Here is an 18,411-nt window from a genome sequence, read left to right on the forward strand (position 1 = left end):
GATGCCGTCTTTATTTTCCTTCCCACTTATCCCTGCAAGCTTCTCACCAGTCATTCTGGGTTGGAGATATCTGCTGAGGAGAAGGCAGTGGTACTCATGGATTATGCATTGTCACACGGTTCGGTGCACCGATGAAGGCGAAAACAGAAAGGCAATGGCAGCTATAAACTTCCAGAAAGTGACGTGCAACCTCATTTACAATGGAGTTTCCAGGCCATCATCTGCTGGAACCCTCTGAAATAATCTCTAAAGAGGAGCGGGATAAAGAGAGAGATAAGGGGATCCCGGTTCTGAGCTGCAATCTTCTGCTTTCTGAATGAACTGGTGCTCTGAAGCGTGCAATCCCCATCTCTCAATATCCACAGCCAGAGCAGGGAGGAGAGATAGTGTCTATGCTCCAGAGTTGAGGGGGAATTTCAAAGGTAGATATTTTGGGATTCATGGAACAATACTTGAAGGGGAATGAGCCTTGGCTCAAATGAGTATTGCGAAAGCAGCGCAAGTTGTTTTTCTGCAGGTCCAGAGGGCCAAAGGGGTCATTGTGAAACCAGATGAAACCAGATGAAACCAGGTGCATCCATCTATGATTTTCTCCGTAGCTGGCAAATGTATTTGTACTATAGGTGTAAAATGGATGAAGTTCAACCACTGTCTCCAATGATTGCTAAATTGAAATAGTAAGTGGAGTGTAGTATTTATTTTGTGCAGCTGAAGGCTAAAATGCTAAATATTGTAATCCATACATTTCTAACTCTAACTAAACTAAACTCATCTTCTTCTACATTTTTAAAGATATACAGCACACTCCACAGTTTGTAACACATTTTGTCAGACCATGACATGCAGTGCTGTTTAGCATGTATTGATATCTTTCAGTTTTTTTTTAGTTTTTAAACTTTTCATCAATAAATTCGATTTGAGGCTTTAGCTTAGAACAGATATTCAAGATAAACAAATGCGTGCTACTAATTAATATTACAAAAGACTTACAACATCTGCAGAGGTGCTTGCTAGCTAATGTTACAAATAGTCAAGAATTTAATTACGCTATTTATTTATTTATTTATTTTGTTGTTAGCAACACCAGTTATTACAGGCCAGCAGTGAATGAAATACAACCAACGCACCACACGTGGCAAGCGAACAACAGCTGCAGCTGCCTCCCTGACAGAATGAGCACAGCCACCGCTGTCTGCCCCATGCCTCTTGTTTCCCGTCTCATGTCAGCGGTGCTTTGTGTATCTCTCTCATCGGGGTCTGTTGTGGAAACAGAGCGCGGCTCGGAGCAGGACGATGGCTCCCACAAGCCCGCGTGTTTGAGAGGCCTTTATCACACACCTCTCAGGCAGCCCTTCACAAACAGTGGTGGACGCGGGGGAGGCACTCTTTGAATCTCCCCAGGAGGGGTTTGAGCGTTTGTGAACTCCTGCGGTGGTGTAAAAGTGTACCTTGGGTAGTGGTAACATCAGGTGTCAAGAAGCGAAGACTGGGGAAACAAGCTTGAGGAAAGGTCTTGCTGTGGATCCCAGTGATCGAATTGAGTCTGTTATGCAAGTTTTCACTTACCCTGTCTTCCTTTCTTCTCTTGTGCAGATTTATAATGAGAAAAAGGGCCAGTTCGAGGTCGTGAAGAACTCCCCCATGGAGCTTGTGGCGAAGGTGGCGGGAGATATTCAGGGTTTGCTGATGAGTAAGCGGAAGGCTCTTGAGGTAAGGAGACAAGTATTGTTCTCTTCCATTGGTCTGGGATGGGAAGCGAAGGGAGTGCACTGGAGGGGGAAGTGGGGGGGGGGGAATTTCTGGGAGGTACTGAAATGTACTACATGGTGGAAGATTCCCGAGTTTTAATGGGAAGGAAAGTACCTGGGACTCGAGTTTCATGTTGTTGCTGTGGAGAATGTAGAGAAGTCCAAAAAAGCCTAGCTTTTTTCTCTAAAAGAGAAAAAATTAAAGTATAAAAATGTACTTTCAGACACCCCCTCCTCATTCCTGGACCTCTTCCATCTTTAATTACACCCCACCAGCTGGGTGTTCCACACCTGATAAATACAAATCCAAGGCTTATCATTATGTTAAGCAGCGTGATCGATTCGCTGTCTGATCTAATCTGAAAAGATTGGATTTCTAAAAACATATTATCAAAACCCTATGTGGTTTATTAACTTGTTTAACAAAGCAGTTAATAAGTTTGCCTAGCTTAAAATTGCTGTATATTAACTTCCCAGGACATCCATGTTAAAAGTCTTTTTGAACCAGCGAAATCACACTTTTGATGTTCAGAATAATATCTTTGATTAATAGTTTTATTCATTATTCTATTTATGTAAATGATGTCTCATGTTCCTACAGAAAGGGTACTTTTCTACTTACCCTATCTGAGTTTGTCTAAAGCAGGTTCCTGGAGATCTACTGTCCTGTAGATTTTCACTCCAACCCTAACAAAGCACACCTCAGAGTGCAGGTGTCAAACTCCAGTCCTGGAAGTCCACAGTTTCTGCTGGTTTTTGAGGTGTTCTTGGCATAAGTATTTCATTGAAGTCATTGATTGGCTAAGTAATCCACACACCTTGTTCTCAAGGTGTTAATTGGCAGTTGATTGAAAGGAAATCACAAAAACCAGCCGACACTGCGGCCCCCTTGGGATTCATTTTGACACGCCCTGAGCTAGAGATCTTGTTGAGCTGCTAATTAGTAGAATCAGGTGTACCAAATTAGGGTTGAAATGAAAACCTACAGGATAGTAAGTCTCCAGGAGCAGCCATGGGCAAAGGAGTTTGTAAAGACAACACTACCACAAAAGGCAACAGTAATGGGAAACTGAGGAAGCTAAAGTAAGTGTATTTAGTTGGAGCTTATTTATATCCTTGAAAAACTCCTTGTCTTTCAGTGATTAGCTGTGAATTATTTGCAGATGTATATTCCCAGTTTAAGTGCACTGATGTTTTTGTTCATTGTTCTAGTTAATTTTCCAGAACCAGAATGATCAAGTCGTGTAAACTAAAAGACACATTGAGCTACTGAACACACTTATAGAATTATAGAAAGGTACAATGGTGGTGTAGGTTTCAAGCTTCATTAATCACTTAATTCTGAACATACGCATCAAAAGCAACATAGTATGCCAAGCTCATGAACGAATTAGCACCTACTGAAAGCCCTGAGATACTGAACTCATGTGTCAGCTGCTGAGATTTTGAAGGCAATGTTATGTATGCAAAAGCTAATGAATGTAAAAAAACAAACAAAATAAAATCAACACCAAGCCATTTTACACAGTGTGCACACTGAACTGCTGAACACATTCAACCGCTGAACCTTGTGAACACTGAGCAGTCACTGGGCCTCACTTTGGACCACAGTACCCCCTCTGCCTCTCTCCATGCTCTATTTCACTGGCCTAACGTGGGGAGCCGTCCTCTGATGCCAGTCCTATTTGTGTTTGCCTTGATTGATGACAGTCTTTATTGTTGTGGCAAGATGTAATTAGAATGTGTTTGGATAATGTGACCGGCAACGGGTGTTGTGTGTTTTCTCTCCCCCTTTTTTCTAAAGAGGTCAGCAGTCAGGGGCATCAGTCACTGCTTACCGCATTGTCCCCCATTACCAGAGCCTGATGCCCGCCCTGCACATAGCTGTACCTTAAGACAGGGCATATACCCAGAATCCCTTGGGGAGGGGGCTGTTTGGGGCGACATGCTGGACTGAGGGAGATAGGATTGTGTTGCGCTTTTTCGGGTGCGGGCGGGCATGCAGCTCCCGCCCGCTGCGTCTCACCCGCTCCAGTCACTCATTAGCGCCGAGGATGGAGTGCCCCCGATGAGAATGCGACACTAATCAATCTCCTCTTTCAAACGTGCTGGTACCCTTTCTGAGGACCAGAGAGCTGTACCTGAAGGGCCAGCAGCTCCTGAACAGCACACCAAAGGGCCTGAGAGAGAGAGAGAGAGAGAGAGAGAGAGAGAGAGAGAGAGAGAAATGGAGATATGTGGGGCTTGAAAGCTGGGAGAAGTCTTTTGGCACTGGAGCACTGAGAGGAAATTTTGGGGATTCAGAGGCTGCGCCCCTCCCTGGATGTCCCTCTATTCCCTTCCCACAGCCTAGCCATGTCTGCATGCGAGCAGATACCCTTAAAGTGACAGGGCCAGCTATTCTGGGCATCCCCTGCAGGCGTAGACTGCTGGCTGTATTTCTGCGGATGCGCCATGTTTGGGTTGAAAAAGGACTGGGCCTTCACTGGGGGAGCTCTGAGGATAACAAACACTCGATGACAACTAACCCCCCATTGCTCCCCTGTGCCTCCACCCCCTATTATCAAAAAACCCAGTTTCCTCACATCCCATTTACACCACAATTATGTATTTGCCAAGAATAATCAAAATGAGCCAAAATGAAAAAAATAACAAAAATGTTAAAATGCAGGGATGTCCCCCTGAGGCACCTGGTTTCACTTCTGAAAATTAGCAAAGGAAATGAAATAATGAAATTCATACATTTAAAATGAGGGAGGACAGCGGGATGGAGAAGTGCCAACCTGTCATAACCAGGAGCTGTCAGGAGCCGTGGATCTGTTCTTGCTCTACCACTGCACGATTCAGAAATTTTCCATATAAATAATGGGAAAAGGGGAATGTATATGAACTCTGAAAAGCTCCCAGAGCTACATGCTGTAGATTTGATACATTTATTTGTGTCTCGCAGAGCGTGCATTATTTAATGTAGTCATGCCTGATTTTTTTTCTGAAGAAGTAAAGGTTTGAGGGCGCAAAAACTAGCTCACACGCATGCACACTCATACGCACACACAGAAGGATGGTGGCTCGGCTAGTGTTGTGGCAAATGCACAGGTTTTGTGTTTACGGGTGTTTGAAAGAGACAAGTAGCCATGAGTTTCAGCAGAACAGAGTCTAATTCCCCGTCAGCTCAACACAGCACAGGAGACCAAAAGGGACAGACTGAAAGGAGAATAAGCTTAGGCAGAAGTAGGACAGGATGGCAACAGGAGATATGGTTGTGACAGTGTGTATTTACAGCACTGTACTGTATGTAAAAAGCATTTCGATTGGGAAGGGACTTTATGCTTTGATCCATAAAGATTTTCAGGTTTAGATCTCCTCTGGATTTACTAGAAGTTTCATTATCAGAATTTATGCTCCAAAGGGAGTAGTATGAATAGTTTTTAAATCTTTACAATGATTTTACTCTGAGGACTTCATATCTGAACCCATATCTGAAGATTCTGCAACCTAAATCTTTTTTTTTTTTATGGATAAAAATATCCTATATCTACAGTACGTACACTATATGACACTAAAAGGATCTGGACACCCCTTGGTCTGGGGGTGTTTTTCATGGTTTGGGCTAGGCCCCTTAGTTCTGGTGGAGGCTAAACTTAATGCTACATCATACAATCACACCTAGACAGTTATGTGCTTCCCCAACGGTTTGGGGTAGACCCTTTCCTGTTTCAGCATGGCAATGCCCCTGGACACACAGCATGGTCCATATAGCAATTGTCTTTTCGAGAACGGTGTGGAAGAACTTGACTGACCTGCACCGAACCCAAACCTCAACCCCATCCAACACCTTTGGGATCAATTTGAAAGCCAACTACAAGCCAGGCCTAATTGCCCTATCAGTACCTGATCTCACTAATGCTCTTTTGGCTGAATGTGCAATATATATACTTCTGGCTAGTATAAAGCCTTGGCAAAAGAGTAGGGATTTTTTATAGCAACAAAGGGTGTACCAACTCCATATTAATGTTGGATGTCAGGTGTCCACATGCTTTTGGCCATGTAGTGTATATGGGTCATGTGTAAACCTGTGTAAGGCCTCCCAGTTTGGAATTTACATTTTTGAATCGCACAAGATGTATGCTGAGGTCTGCATTGTAACACGATAGCAATTTTCTTTAGTCTGAGAATGGATATTTAAATACTGAATGGATTGCCACACTTCACCTTTATTTTCAAGAGCAGGAATAAATTTACTGTTTTTGTTAGTGTGTTCAATAGCTAAGCTGAAGTACAATTATTAAAAAGAGGTTAAAACAACACATTTTTGATAATATTTTGGTACTTAACTCTGCTTTTGGTTACTTGAGTTATTTTACCAACAGTCGTTTTGTCATTTTGTAAATAAGCCAGTCCTTGGTTTAAACCCAGCCTTTCTTTTAGTTCCTCAACTCAGCATCTCCCCGTCAGGGTCAAAGTCTTCAATTGCTTCTGAGTGCAGTGTTTATGAATGCTGAGAAGATGGATAGTTTAGAGTTTCGGTTTTGTTTGTTTTATTTTAAACAGATTGACTGTATGTATGAATTCATAAGCATGATAATGAAGGACTTGTAATGTAATATCTAGAATACTAAAGTCTGTAATAATCAAGCCAGTAAAATGTAGATGTATCGTATCTCCAGCGTGCGTGGTGATGTTTTACTGCCCCAGAATCGGGTATGTGGGACAGAAGCTACTCTACGCTCTGCCGTTGTCTAATATAAAAATATGGGGGAGTTACTGAGTTTATGTATAGCTTTACTGCTGCAGTTTTTCATGTTGATTCATTGAAGATTAATTTTGAACACCCCATTGTTAATAATCCATGACTGTATTTCTGCCATTACAGAGGCAGTGATAGCAAAGGCAGCGAATACTGGGACTATGCACAGCCAGAGCAAAAATACAACTGTGTTTTAAAGAAGACTTCAGGAACTACTCAGATAAATACTCAGATACATAAGCTTTTTCCTGGGTAATCCGAGTATGTATATCATACCTTCCTGTGACCTCTCTTACCCAATGTAAGTGGCTCTGAGCCCTTAGGGGAGAATGTCTGTTCTCACAATAGTCTGCCACAGAGTCACACAACTGTTAGGAGCAGAAGAATGTGTATATATGTGCGTATGTTTGTGTGTATACATGTGTGACATATATATCTGGGCAATGAAGCATGTATGTGTACGTGTCTGCGTTCTTGTGGGACTGTGTGTCTGTGCATGCGCGCAACTTTGACAATGCAGAATACCGAGTCTGATGGTGTGCTTTCTTCCCTGTCGCTTCGTTTCAGAGCTGCCAGATAAAGACCCAGAGTCAAAGCATAAAGATACCAAAAATTCAATAAGTCATCTGCAATCCAACATCAATGTGTCTCTTAAAGAGCAGCCAAAGATTTTCTTTGAATGGAGAAAAAATAATAATCCCAGGGAACACACGTTTATCAGTCAGATTCACTCCAAAAGATACCATCAAAACTCCGAAACTCAATTTGAAATATTGTTAAAGATCAAATTGTGTTAGCATGACTGTAAACAATGTTTTCCTGCACTATATATTGGATGTTCGGGTTTTTGGGAGTGAAGCAGTAGTGTAAAAAAAAAAAAAAAAAAAATACTTATTGAGGTTATTTACTTCTTTAAAGTTTTCACTACTATCTCTGTATCTTGACCAGAAGTGGGGTTTCACTGGCTCTCGCTGCCTGCAGAGTTAATGTATCCTCACAGATTAAAATGGAAGTTCACTAAGATCTGAGTACATAAAGGACTGCCATCAAATACAGAGCATCTGACAAATACAATGTAATAATAATAACAATACATGTCTGTGTATATATTATGTTTGTTAAGCTCACGGTTATAGTGCATTTTCAGGAGTTCTTCCATGCTGGTTTAAACCTTCTGGACTTCTTTGGTATCATCTGGCCTCAAAAGAGCTCAGCGACAGAGAACTTTCATACCTGTGGAGTAACAACTGACTTTGTGCCAAGAAATTGTGAAAATTGTAGGTGCAGGTTTAATGCAGACCGATGGAGAGATTTACTGACCTTCTCAGGCCACTTTCCACATGGAGAAGGCATACAGTCTTCTGCACAGTGCACTCTGTGATCCACACAGATGTCTGTCTCAAATCAACACAGAGGGCTACCTGGTGTCTGTGATCTACAGTACACCAGTGTCAACCTAGCATTTGAAATCTTCTCCATGTCCTGCTTGGATATGTGACCAATTCCAATACCCAGTTTGCAATCTGCGTCAATGTCTTTCCCTTGTCAGTAATCTGCAATTTCTATTCCGCATCTGTGATCTGTAGTACACCACAGTCTGTGATCAGTATTGATGCCTAGCTTCTGTCTGTGACCTGCACTGATGTCTACCAGGCAGGCAAGACATGGAATGGTGTAGTTAGTTGTGAACATGAGCAGCATTTTACCTCTGGGCTTGTAGATTAAAATGAGTCTATTCAGCTAACCCCCCTGTGCCTCTTTGTGCGATGCATGTGATTTTCCTTTGTGTTTGTGTGTGTGTACGTTTGTGTTTGCATGTGTGTGTCCACAGAGAGCTTAATAGTGCTAGTGGCACCTTTTCACAATGTTGTGTGCTTGATGCTGCTGAAGACTGGGCCTGACTGTGAAGCATGTTGGTAAATGGTAAATGGACTGCATTTATATAGCGCTTTTATCCAAAGCGCTTTACAATTGATGCCTCTCATTCACCAGAGCAGTTAAGGGTTAGGTGTCTTGCTCAGGGACACTTCGTCACGCCCAGGGCGGGGATCGAACCAGCAATCCAGCAATGTTGTGTCGCATAAACAGAAAGCTGCCAGGACGCACTGGTTTGAACCACTGCAAAAGACTGCAATAGTCTGTCAGTCACCAGGATATCTGTTGATATTCGTGTTGTGGGACAATTTGTCAAATGAAAGCCAGAAGGGTCAAATCTTGAAGCTACCATCTGGAATCCTGAATGAAAATAAGAAGAGGCCTGACATGTGGACAATAGTTTTCTGTTATATGGTGTTTGTACGCAGTTGGAATCTATTTGGATTTGCTTGGCAAGATCATTTTTAGAAATTCTGATATCTTTATGTTTCCCTTCTGAAGTCCAGTGTTTAATGTCTGGGATTTTCTATGTTTTACTGAGTATATATGATTGGATGCGTAGTGTGACTGTGAGATTTGGTGCCATCTCAATGGAAAGACAGTGGCTGACATTTAATTAGGTACAGAGGACAAACGGACCTCAACTCTATCTCCTGGGAACGTGATTATGCACAATGTGCTTTCCTCCAGTTTGTTCCCAGATGGGCAGCATTCTCATGACTGGTCATTTATGGAAAGGTTTTCGTGCAATTTTCGTGTGGGACTGGATGACGACAGGGATGTTGAGAGAGTTGTGTTCTGGGTTTTATGTCCTGCCCCCCCCCCCCCCTCGGGAACAACTGTTAGTCCATCTGGTTGTTATTGCTCCATTACCAGTGTTATATCTCTGAGGATAAAAAAATCCAGCCACACTTGGAGTTGTAGGGAGGAAAGGAGTCATTTTTTTATGGGGGTGCCAGTGGCTCTACAGGAACAGGTTGCTCGTTTGCTTGCACTGACTGACATCGTATTTGTACTGCTGAACATTAGCGTCAGCAAGATTTCAGAGGCTTCAGGCATGCCCCCTGAATTTGTCACTCACAGGGATGTCATTTTGTTTATAAAAAGGGTTTCAGTCCAAGCTATTTAAAATCTAAATTTAGAGGACATTAACACAGTCCGTGATGCTGAATTTCTTTTGAAATTGAAAAGAAAATAACATTTTTTAAGGGTTGTGTTTTAATGATTTGTAATTAGAATCAGCCAGTTATCTTTAATCATTGCAGTTGTATTTCTAAATGAAAAGACAATGGCTGACATTTTATGTGACTCAAGAACAAATGGTTTAGGCAAGTCATGACAACCAGCTGTTGCCAGGTCGGTTGTACATTCACTGAAGCCAAGGAAAGCCTTTGGACAGAAACAAATTATTGATCGTGATCAGAGAATTAGCATTTAATTTATCTGCAGTTCTCCTCCTATGATGCTGGGTGGTAAGGTTTATGTTGAAATATATTTTCTTACTAACTGCTTCTGGTAGCAGTAGCCCAAGGGAGCACTATAGCTGAAGTCGTCACCCAACTCAAAGTGCTTATCTAAGTTTAACCAGCACACAGTGGCTCTTGTTAACCCTTATGTTGGATGGACGACAGTCTAGCAGGGCCTCTGGGCTGTGTAAACTTCTGCCATTCTCAAATGGGGAAGAAAAGTTTGGGAAAGTTGAAAAGTCAAATAAAGCAGTTAATTTTTTGAATGGAAAGAAAAAACTTTTTTTTTTTTTTTTGCAATCCTGGTTCATGGCTTTCCATGAACCAGGATTGTGATGCTACACTTTTAGGATGTGTACACAGATACTGTCTATTTGCCAGTAGGGGGCCCATCTTCATGGTGTTCCTGGCTGCCTTGGTTTGTGAATGGGCTGGCAGAAGGAGACCCCAGGGCAGTCTTCATAGTGGGCTCTATTTGATTTGCCGTGCCTCTTCACATTACCCGGCTTCGAGGGGGATTGACAGGGTTCAAGACTTCCGCCTTCAGAAAGTTAACAGATAATTAGCTGCAGATTCCATTAAAATGTCATTCTTTCTGTACCATGGAGCCTGAGTGGACTGCCATTGCTGCATTTATCTGAAGCTGCTGTCCTGACTTTATAAAATGCGCCCTCTGGCTTGTGTGTCCCAAACAAGAGGGGGCATTGTGACATCACTTGTTGGAGCTACACCAGCTTTCCTGAGTAGCAATGGTTGTTGGGTATAGTCAGACAACCCTCTGACTCTGAAACTTCAAAACCTCTCCGATTCTTTGAAACTTGGGATTACCATTCACTTGTGAGTGTATTGAAACAACATATTTCTCACTGCTTAGGCAAGCTGGATTCTACTAATGTGGCAGCTTATTGATTTCAGGACCGGGCAGACTTTCTCAACTTGCTTGTTCGGTAACAGAAACGGAACAAAAACCCAACTTGAGTTGTTTCAGTCTCTCATACTATTTTTTTTTATTTATCTTATTTTTTGACCTTCAGTTTCATAACCATGTCCTCTGAAGAAATTAAAATCGAAATTTTTATTTAATTATTTTTTTTTCAATAATAATAATACATTTGGAATCCAACGTGAGGTTCAGCGAGTCCAATTCCCACCCTAGGAATGGCAAACCGCAGCCATGTTTATGCACGAACCCCACTGCCGATTTGGGAGATTGTAGATTGCTGAGATGCTTGCAGTAAGATACTTGTAGTATTTTCTGTGGATACTGTGTTTGCTCGCCTGGGACTGGTCTCAAACATCCTGTCATTGACTGGGTATTCTCACAGCTGCTTAATTAAAGTCTGTCATCGTTTCACTGGCAGTTTATCTTGCAAAAAAGAAAAAAATAATTAAATATGGGCCTTTAATTGCACAAAGACAATCCTCCCTGGCTCTGAACTTTGATGACCCTAAACTTAAGTTGCATGTTGAATTACATTGTAGTGTATCGGTGATTTACAAATAACAACAAATCTAGTATATAAAAAACAGTTTGTAACTCTGTAATCCAGCTCTATCCTGGCATCACCTCTGTCCCCTTCAGAACATTTTTCACATCCTATTCTATGAGACATATTGTTGTGTAAGAGACCACAAAAATGAATTAGAATTAAAAGAAAGTGCCATTAGATATTTTCATTTATTTTGTTTTCTTTCACACAAGTGCACTCTTTCTTGGGTTTTGGCCTGCTCTTGTGGGTTTCGGAATAAATTATCAAATTTGCTCAGTATGACTTGTTGTGTAATCCCGAACATGCGGCACTTTCTCGCACTCTGTTAGCTCTGGATTTTAATGAGTGCCAACAGCAGACATGGCAAACATTAATGAATTCAGTCTTAAACAAACTGTCCTTTTTTCTGCTGCTGCACAGTAGGAGGCTCCAACAAGGCAATGACCAATCTGCTGGGAACTGGAGTGTGGTTTCATTGTGAAGTCCCCAGGCTATGGAAATGCTGTGGAGATGGAAGAGCTGATCGGATGAAAGAGAGAGTAAAAAAGGGGGAAGTAGGATGAGGCTTAGGGAAGGGTAGAGAGAAAGACATAGAGAGAGAAAGATGGGTAATTTGGGGCTTGATGGCAGGGAATCTTCACAACCCACCTGCAGAGGTGATCACTGCCCCTAATATGTGCGAGCTTGATTGAACTGAACACCATGTACTTTTAACATCCGCATGGCAGACAGCCCCTCCGCATGGGTTTCTGAGCTTGCTGAAGGCTGAAGCAGGGAGGTAATGTAAGCGCATGAACAGAGAGTATTATGTGGGCCCCCACGTGTGATGTACTTTCCATAACCTGGCAATCCTTCCCTTAAGTGCCTCGTCCCTGTACACTCTGTGCCAGGTCATGCAAATTCAGCCCCATTTCATTTTCATTTTTAACCTAATTGCAAAGCATCAGCATCCTTCAAAAAGTTATGGGTTGAGTGTTCATTTGGCATGTGGAGATAATGAATGTAGCAGTAAGATAAGCTGTGTTTTTTATTTTATTTTGCAAGTTGGAAGGAACATGATTGAGTTCAGGAGGATATGGGTTGACAGTCCTTAAAAAAATACGACGCTTTAGGTAGCTGTTTGGTTGGGGCAGCGAGCCACTGCTTAAGAGTGGACCTAACCATTTCTGTATGAGAAAATTCAACGTCTGTTCTCCAAACACAAAGAGGACATGAGGTTAGGGAGGGGTAGGAGCAGGCACGTAGGTGCGGGGGAGATGGGGTGGGGGGTTGTTGTTGATGAAGATCTTTTCCGACTCCTCAGTCATAATAATTGTGATGTCTGACACAAGACGGGGGGCTTGGCTGGGCATTGTGCTTCGGCTGCAGAACTGCGCTTGACAACATGAATAAAACTTAACTGGTGTAATCATTTCTTCTTCTCGTCTGCCATCCAAATCATGTTCCCGGCGACACTGATGAAACAGCATTTCGGGGCTGTTTGCGTACGTGACTGCTGGGGGTGGCAGGTGGGCGGGGCAAGGGTGGCTGTACGTGTCTTGCCTCCTTCTTTTGGGCGGGGGGGGGGGGGGGGGTGGATTTGCAATTTGCATTTGCAAACATGTCTTCCGGAGCAATGACTGTGAAGGTGGCCTGGCATTTCTGCTGTCACATGTTGTACAGCAGGTTAAGGGGTCTTCATCTCAGGTAGTTCGGTATGTTGTCCTGTCAGTCTCTGACAGAATCTACATCGCGTCTCTGAACGATTGAGGTGATGCAAAGCTGCCCAGAGCACATTCCTGTGTGACTTTTTTCTGAATGATGTAGCAAAGGTCCATATTCAGGCCAATCTTTAAAATGATGTTCTGCTGAAGTGTAGAATCCACAACTGGCATTCTAAAAGTTTTGAACTTAGGTGGCCAAACCAGAATCTCAGCAATAACTTGCAGCCCAAAATATGAACATTTCCACATGACAATAGGACGCTATGCACTTTAAAATTAAAACTGTTTTCTCAAATTCCTCATTACTGAAGACTGCATGTGATTACAGAATGACTTTGTACAGTCAATTATGTTTGTGAACACAACAGTGCTGTCAGCCACTTAGTGCGCTATCACATATTTAAAAAAAACACAATGAGTTGTATAGCGTTTTCTTATGTATTGAAATAAATTTTCCCCATTTACATCACTTTTTAATCAATTTTATGAGCCTAAAAAAGGGCTTGGTACTCTAATATCGGCCCCTGGGCCATAGACTGGGTGTTGATCTAGGCTACACATTTCTGTGGCCCTCACCAACTGCAGGTCGGCTCAGTGGAGCCCAGGTCAGTGATCTCAATCCTAATGGTGTGTTCACACCAAATGCGAATTGAATTTTTCGCGCAGGGTGATTACATACAAAGTCAATGCAAAGACGCGAATAGACGCGAATTCGCGCCGGGCGACGCGAATAGACGTGAACACGCGTCCGCGCAAGTTGAAAATTTTGAACTTGAGCGAATATTTCGCTTGATGATGTGTCGCGAAAGCCTATCAGCGTTATTCTCCTGACGCCACTGACATCCTGAAGTTGAATCACAAAATGGAGGAAACAATTATCGTTGCTGTCTGCGGTCACCCGGAGCTGTATGACACCACCATACATGCTTATGAACCCAGACACGACGGCGTTTGGGTTTCCGACGTATCTGGGACTTCCACAATAGGTACAAGGCAGCAATGGTGGTTACTTCGGTCATGGTTGATAACGGAATAAAATGGCGGGAAGAAACGTCGTTGCCATTTACATGACGTGAATATTCGCGGAGCGCGAATGATCACAAATGACCCTGCGGTCAAACTCGCGCGAGTAACGTGAGGCGAAGATTTGCTTCGCGTTTGGTGTGAACACACCATTAGACCATTTACAGCATCCCTGTTTTACCACAGAAAGGCTCACATTCTGCAGCGAGAGCACCTGGAATAAAGGAGGGGCACTGCTGTTGTTTGTTTTTAATAAGGTACTTGTAAGATGGAAGGTGCATGCGGGGAAACAATTGTGAAGCAATAAATAATGCAAATGTGGCACAGGGAGGGTTCTCTCACTTAGTGTTTTCCATTAATGTTTGAAAGCAAACACTGTCACTGTCACGCTCAGCCAAAATGATGAATCCGCTTCAGAGAAATGTGAATCTCATCAGCAGTAAGGATGCCAGATGAGGAGACCTCTGGCTTTTGGATTTAATGGACAGATGACTGATCCCAGTTCAGTGTGCTGCTGAGGTTGTGACTGGCTCTCCCTGTTTGAGCTGAAGCAATGGCACCTAGCTGCAGGGCTCAAGCAAGTCATGCCATTTTTATATTTCCATGGATTTCCTAGTTCTGTGCATACACTGTGCCTGTGGAGGTTACCAGCTGAGATAACATCTCCCATGTGTTAGACTGCCTCACACACTCAACCATGAAGCCTGAAGAAAATTAGTGTAGCTCTTGTTTCATTTAAGATCTGTACACTGAAACAAATATAAAACTGACTGATGTCACCTTAAAATGTGCAGTTTATACTAGCTGAAAGCTAGTATATACAGCATTACCTGTATTTTAGCACTTGGATCTTGTTAAATTTGGTCTATCTGTAGTTACAGATGTCATAGCATGTAGTTTTGCTTTTTTACTTTTTGGACAATACTTTAGTTATAGAGGATGTTCAGGTACGGTAGTATGAATGAACATGCGTTTGAAGCATAAAATTATGAACATTATCACTAGGCAAGATACCAAAGGGTGGGGGGGGGGTGTTGGTGGCTCTGGGTGGCTCTGGGAGAGAAGCGGGAGGAATCCCAGCGCAGTGCAGCCCACTCGTTGTCTGCTGGAGATAAGTGCTCTGCTGGGACCCGGGGAGCCGTGAGCTTCAGGAGCCAAGCCGGCCAGGGCTGTGAGGGGGGCAGGGACTGTACTCTGCCCCCCCAGCATCACTCTTGCCCTGGTACACAGCCACCCTTTTAACCCTCCTTTAGTAACCCTTTCTATCACATCTACTGTTGTTTTTCAGTTAAAAATGAGGCTGACAGAAGGAAAGGAACAGTACGACAGGTTGGAAAGCAGATTCCAGGCAGAGAGGACTCCATTTATCAATGTCTGTGTTTTCGAACCGGCTATTCTTTCCCTTACTATCACCGCTATCTCTCTATCTTTCGCTATTTCATGTGGAGTTTGTTCCAAGGGGGATTTAAACCTGCAGAGGACTTCACAGTAATTTTATGTAGTGACTGATTCAGTGACTGATGCCGAGCTGTGGTGCAGGGGGGAAATAGTGTGGAGGCCATTTGTAATTGTTGATAGGGGAGGGGCTTCAGGAAGCCACTCCCTTTTCTTTCTGCCTGTCTATTCAGTGCCTCAGTATCTGGCCTCAAAGTCCTGCACGTGCCCAGTGAGGACGTCGTGTTTCAGCTCCACGTGAGCCAGCCGCAGCACCTGAAATCTCCCCGTCCCCCCTTTTCATTTTTCTCTCCCCATCACTCTCTCTCTCTCTCTCTCTCTCTCTCTCTCTCTCTCTCTCTCTCTCTGTCTCTCTGTCTCACACTCTTCCAGCTTTCCAAATCTCAGACAGCACAAACAAACAGCCAGCGGGAGACAGATTCCTCCCGCTCGCGCAGAACAGCTTGCTGCCCGCGGAGCGTCGGAACGTTGTTTTTAGGCGCGCAGGAGCGCGCGGGGAGGCGAGGCACGGCTGCGGCAGGCCCTTTTTTCTCGCTCGACGGTGGAGGCGGCGGAGGGACCGTGGAGTCCTGGGGGCCATGGGAAGGGAAGGGGGGCGGGTGGGGGGCGGAGGGGGGGACGCAGCTCCCCCATTGCTGACAGATGCCAAGCTGCTGTTATTCTGACAGGCCGGGCGTCAGAGCCGCGATCAGGATAATTATTCCGCTCCGCCGCGAGACGCTCCCGCCCCATTCGCCCCGTCTAAAAAGAGCCGGTAGCCAGATGGCCAGCGCGGAATTACCTACGACGGCGGCGGCGGCGGCGGCAGACGGATCGCGGGTCTTCCTGCCGACAGAAGGAGGAAACGTGCCGCGCGCTGTCCCCAGGTCCTCCGCGGCGGGGTTAGAGGGGAGCCGGCCGTTAATCACGGTCGCTCTCGGAGGCCGCGCTCGCATGGACCGCGCCGGCACCGCGCTCCTCGGCGACGACGCGCATTCGTTAGACGAATGAGCCCCGGCAGAGAGAGAACCCTGGGCCAACCTGTTTCCTTCTCTCCTTTTAAAACATGAATACACTCGGCTCCTCTCAGTCAGTGCTGGGGTAAGGCACTTATGTGGAATACTTAATGGGTAAATTATTACATTGATTACCTAATGAACATCCGTTCAGGGAGGGGGGGGGGGAGGGGGGGGGGGGTGAGGGTAACGGCTTGATTGTAACTAACGTCTCTTTAGACCCAATCACTATTAAGTGGTTAATGTGCATGGAGTTGTTTCCCTTTAATGGGCTAGTTTTACATATGGCACATCAGCAGAGCATTACTAACAGTCTTCTAGTCTCCTTGAAAAAGAATAGATTTCAGCATCTCAAATACATTTGTTAATTCTCAGAGCAGACACAATAAGCCTATGTCTTCTGTTTTTCATGTTTTATGAAAAATCTATTGCTCTCCAAAATGCTCCAGCATCTAGTTACAGTAACATTATTTTTAAATGATAAAGGTAGTAATAAAGGTCTTACAGTGATATAAATATGAATTTACTGTGTGGCTATTAAATGAGAAACAAGATGGAAACAATTTCCATCAAGCAGGCCCACCAAAAGCAGGGAATCCTTCTGTGGTCATGTTGCTACATCGGGTTTCTAGTGAAACAGCTGACCCCGGACGCGCCTGTGCTAGTGCTGGGGGTCTGGGCAGAGACAGGGCACGCCCTGCTCCACTCGTTAGGCTGACCTCACTGTGTCTGGAGCTGAAATCCTTTCTGATGGGCCAGGGCACTGGAGCAGCCCACGTGATGTCCCCAGCCTTGCCAGAGGAAAGCAGCCCTTTCAGCTAATAAACCAGTCTCTCTCTCAGCCCAAATTAAACACTAATGGGGTCAAGTAATTAGTATACCAGTAGGGCGAACAGCTTTTTAAAGAACAGCCTTTCTATTTGAAAAATATAGAACTCTACTTCCCTTCTTCAAATCAAAGATAAATTATTCCAGAAAGGATTGGCTCAATGTCATTCTTTTCTTCATAAGTACACCCCCTCCCCCTTTAGTGGGGCTGTGGGTATTTTAATGCCTCTGATGCTATGGATTGGTGCTGATACAGTATGTCTGTGACGTGAGTTTTTTTGTGACAGTGGCCTTGCTATGTGTCTGAGATTATGTCACCTTGTCCTTATGCCTTCCACCAGCACAGGTGCCCCCCATTAATGTCCTCTTAAAGCCCCCTCCTTCCCCCACCCTCCCTCAAAAGCCTGTGTCCTAGAGATCTTTGAACCACCATTAGCGACCATCTGTTCGAACCTACAGCAAGGGCGGGATCACACTGCGCTCACACAGGCCTATGTGTGTGTGCTTATATAAGTTCTGTTTAAGATCTCCACCAATGGGGCATGTCGCCCTGGTCTTACAGTAGAACACCCTGACTATGCCCTGACACTATGAACTGGTGTTTGAGTGGTGGCAAGTGTTCGCCTTGACACCAGGAAGGGGTGGGTTACCCAGCCAAGGCATAAAAAAGTGAAAAATCTTTGCCTGGCCCACATTGTTCAGAATCAGAACAATGAATGGTGGTACTGTAATGACCCTGCAATGGATTGGCCTCCTGTCCAATGGGCCTAATTGTGCATTCACAACATAAATCTAAATAATGTATGACCCTGGGAAAGGTCTTCCATATTCCTGATGTTGAACAATAGGCTTTTTATTACTGGTTTTCAGGAGGAAATAGAAACATTTCTGAATTTATTAATTTGGTAATATTTTGTCAAGCTTTCCTTCTGCCCCAGATCATACAGTAATTGACCTTCGGATCAGCGATTGATCGATATATTTCCACGAGAGCGCTGCTCCGGGAAGCACTCGGCAAGAGCTGAATTCCAGGTGTTCCATTTTTATGAGTGACTCCTGAAATTCAGTTATTTTATGCACC

The 18,411-nt window shown here is 44.0% G+C and overlaps 1 protein-coding gene across 4 annotated transcripts in view; it reads left to right on the plus strand.

Annotated features, from left to right (window-relative positions):
- The window catches only part of cacna2d2a (calcium channel, voltage-dependent, alpha 2/delta subunit 2a), a 232,309-nt gene that overhangs the window by 60,417 nt on the left and 153,481 nt on the right, over positions 1-18,411 (plus strand). For all 4 annotated transcript variants that reach the window (XM_035383011.1, XM_035383010.1, XM_035383012.1 and 1 more), the window contains exon 3: positions 1,594-1,710. In XM_035383011.1, coding sequence (XP_035238902.1) covers positions 1,594-1,710 — 117 coding nt within the window. The remainder of the gene's footprint in view (positions 1-1,593; positions 1,711-18,411) is intronic.

The sequence above is a fragment of the Anguilla anguilla genome, chromosome 11 (assembly GCF_013347855.1).
Source record: "Anguilla anguilla isolate fAngAng1 chromosome 11, fAngAng1.pri, whole genome shotgun sequence".
NCBI classification, from domain to species: Eukaryota; Metazoa; Chordata; class Actinopteri; order Anguilliformes; family Anguillidae; genus Anguilla; species Anguilla anguilla.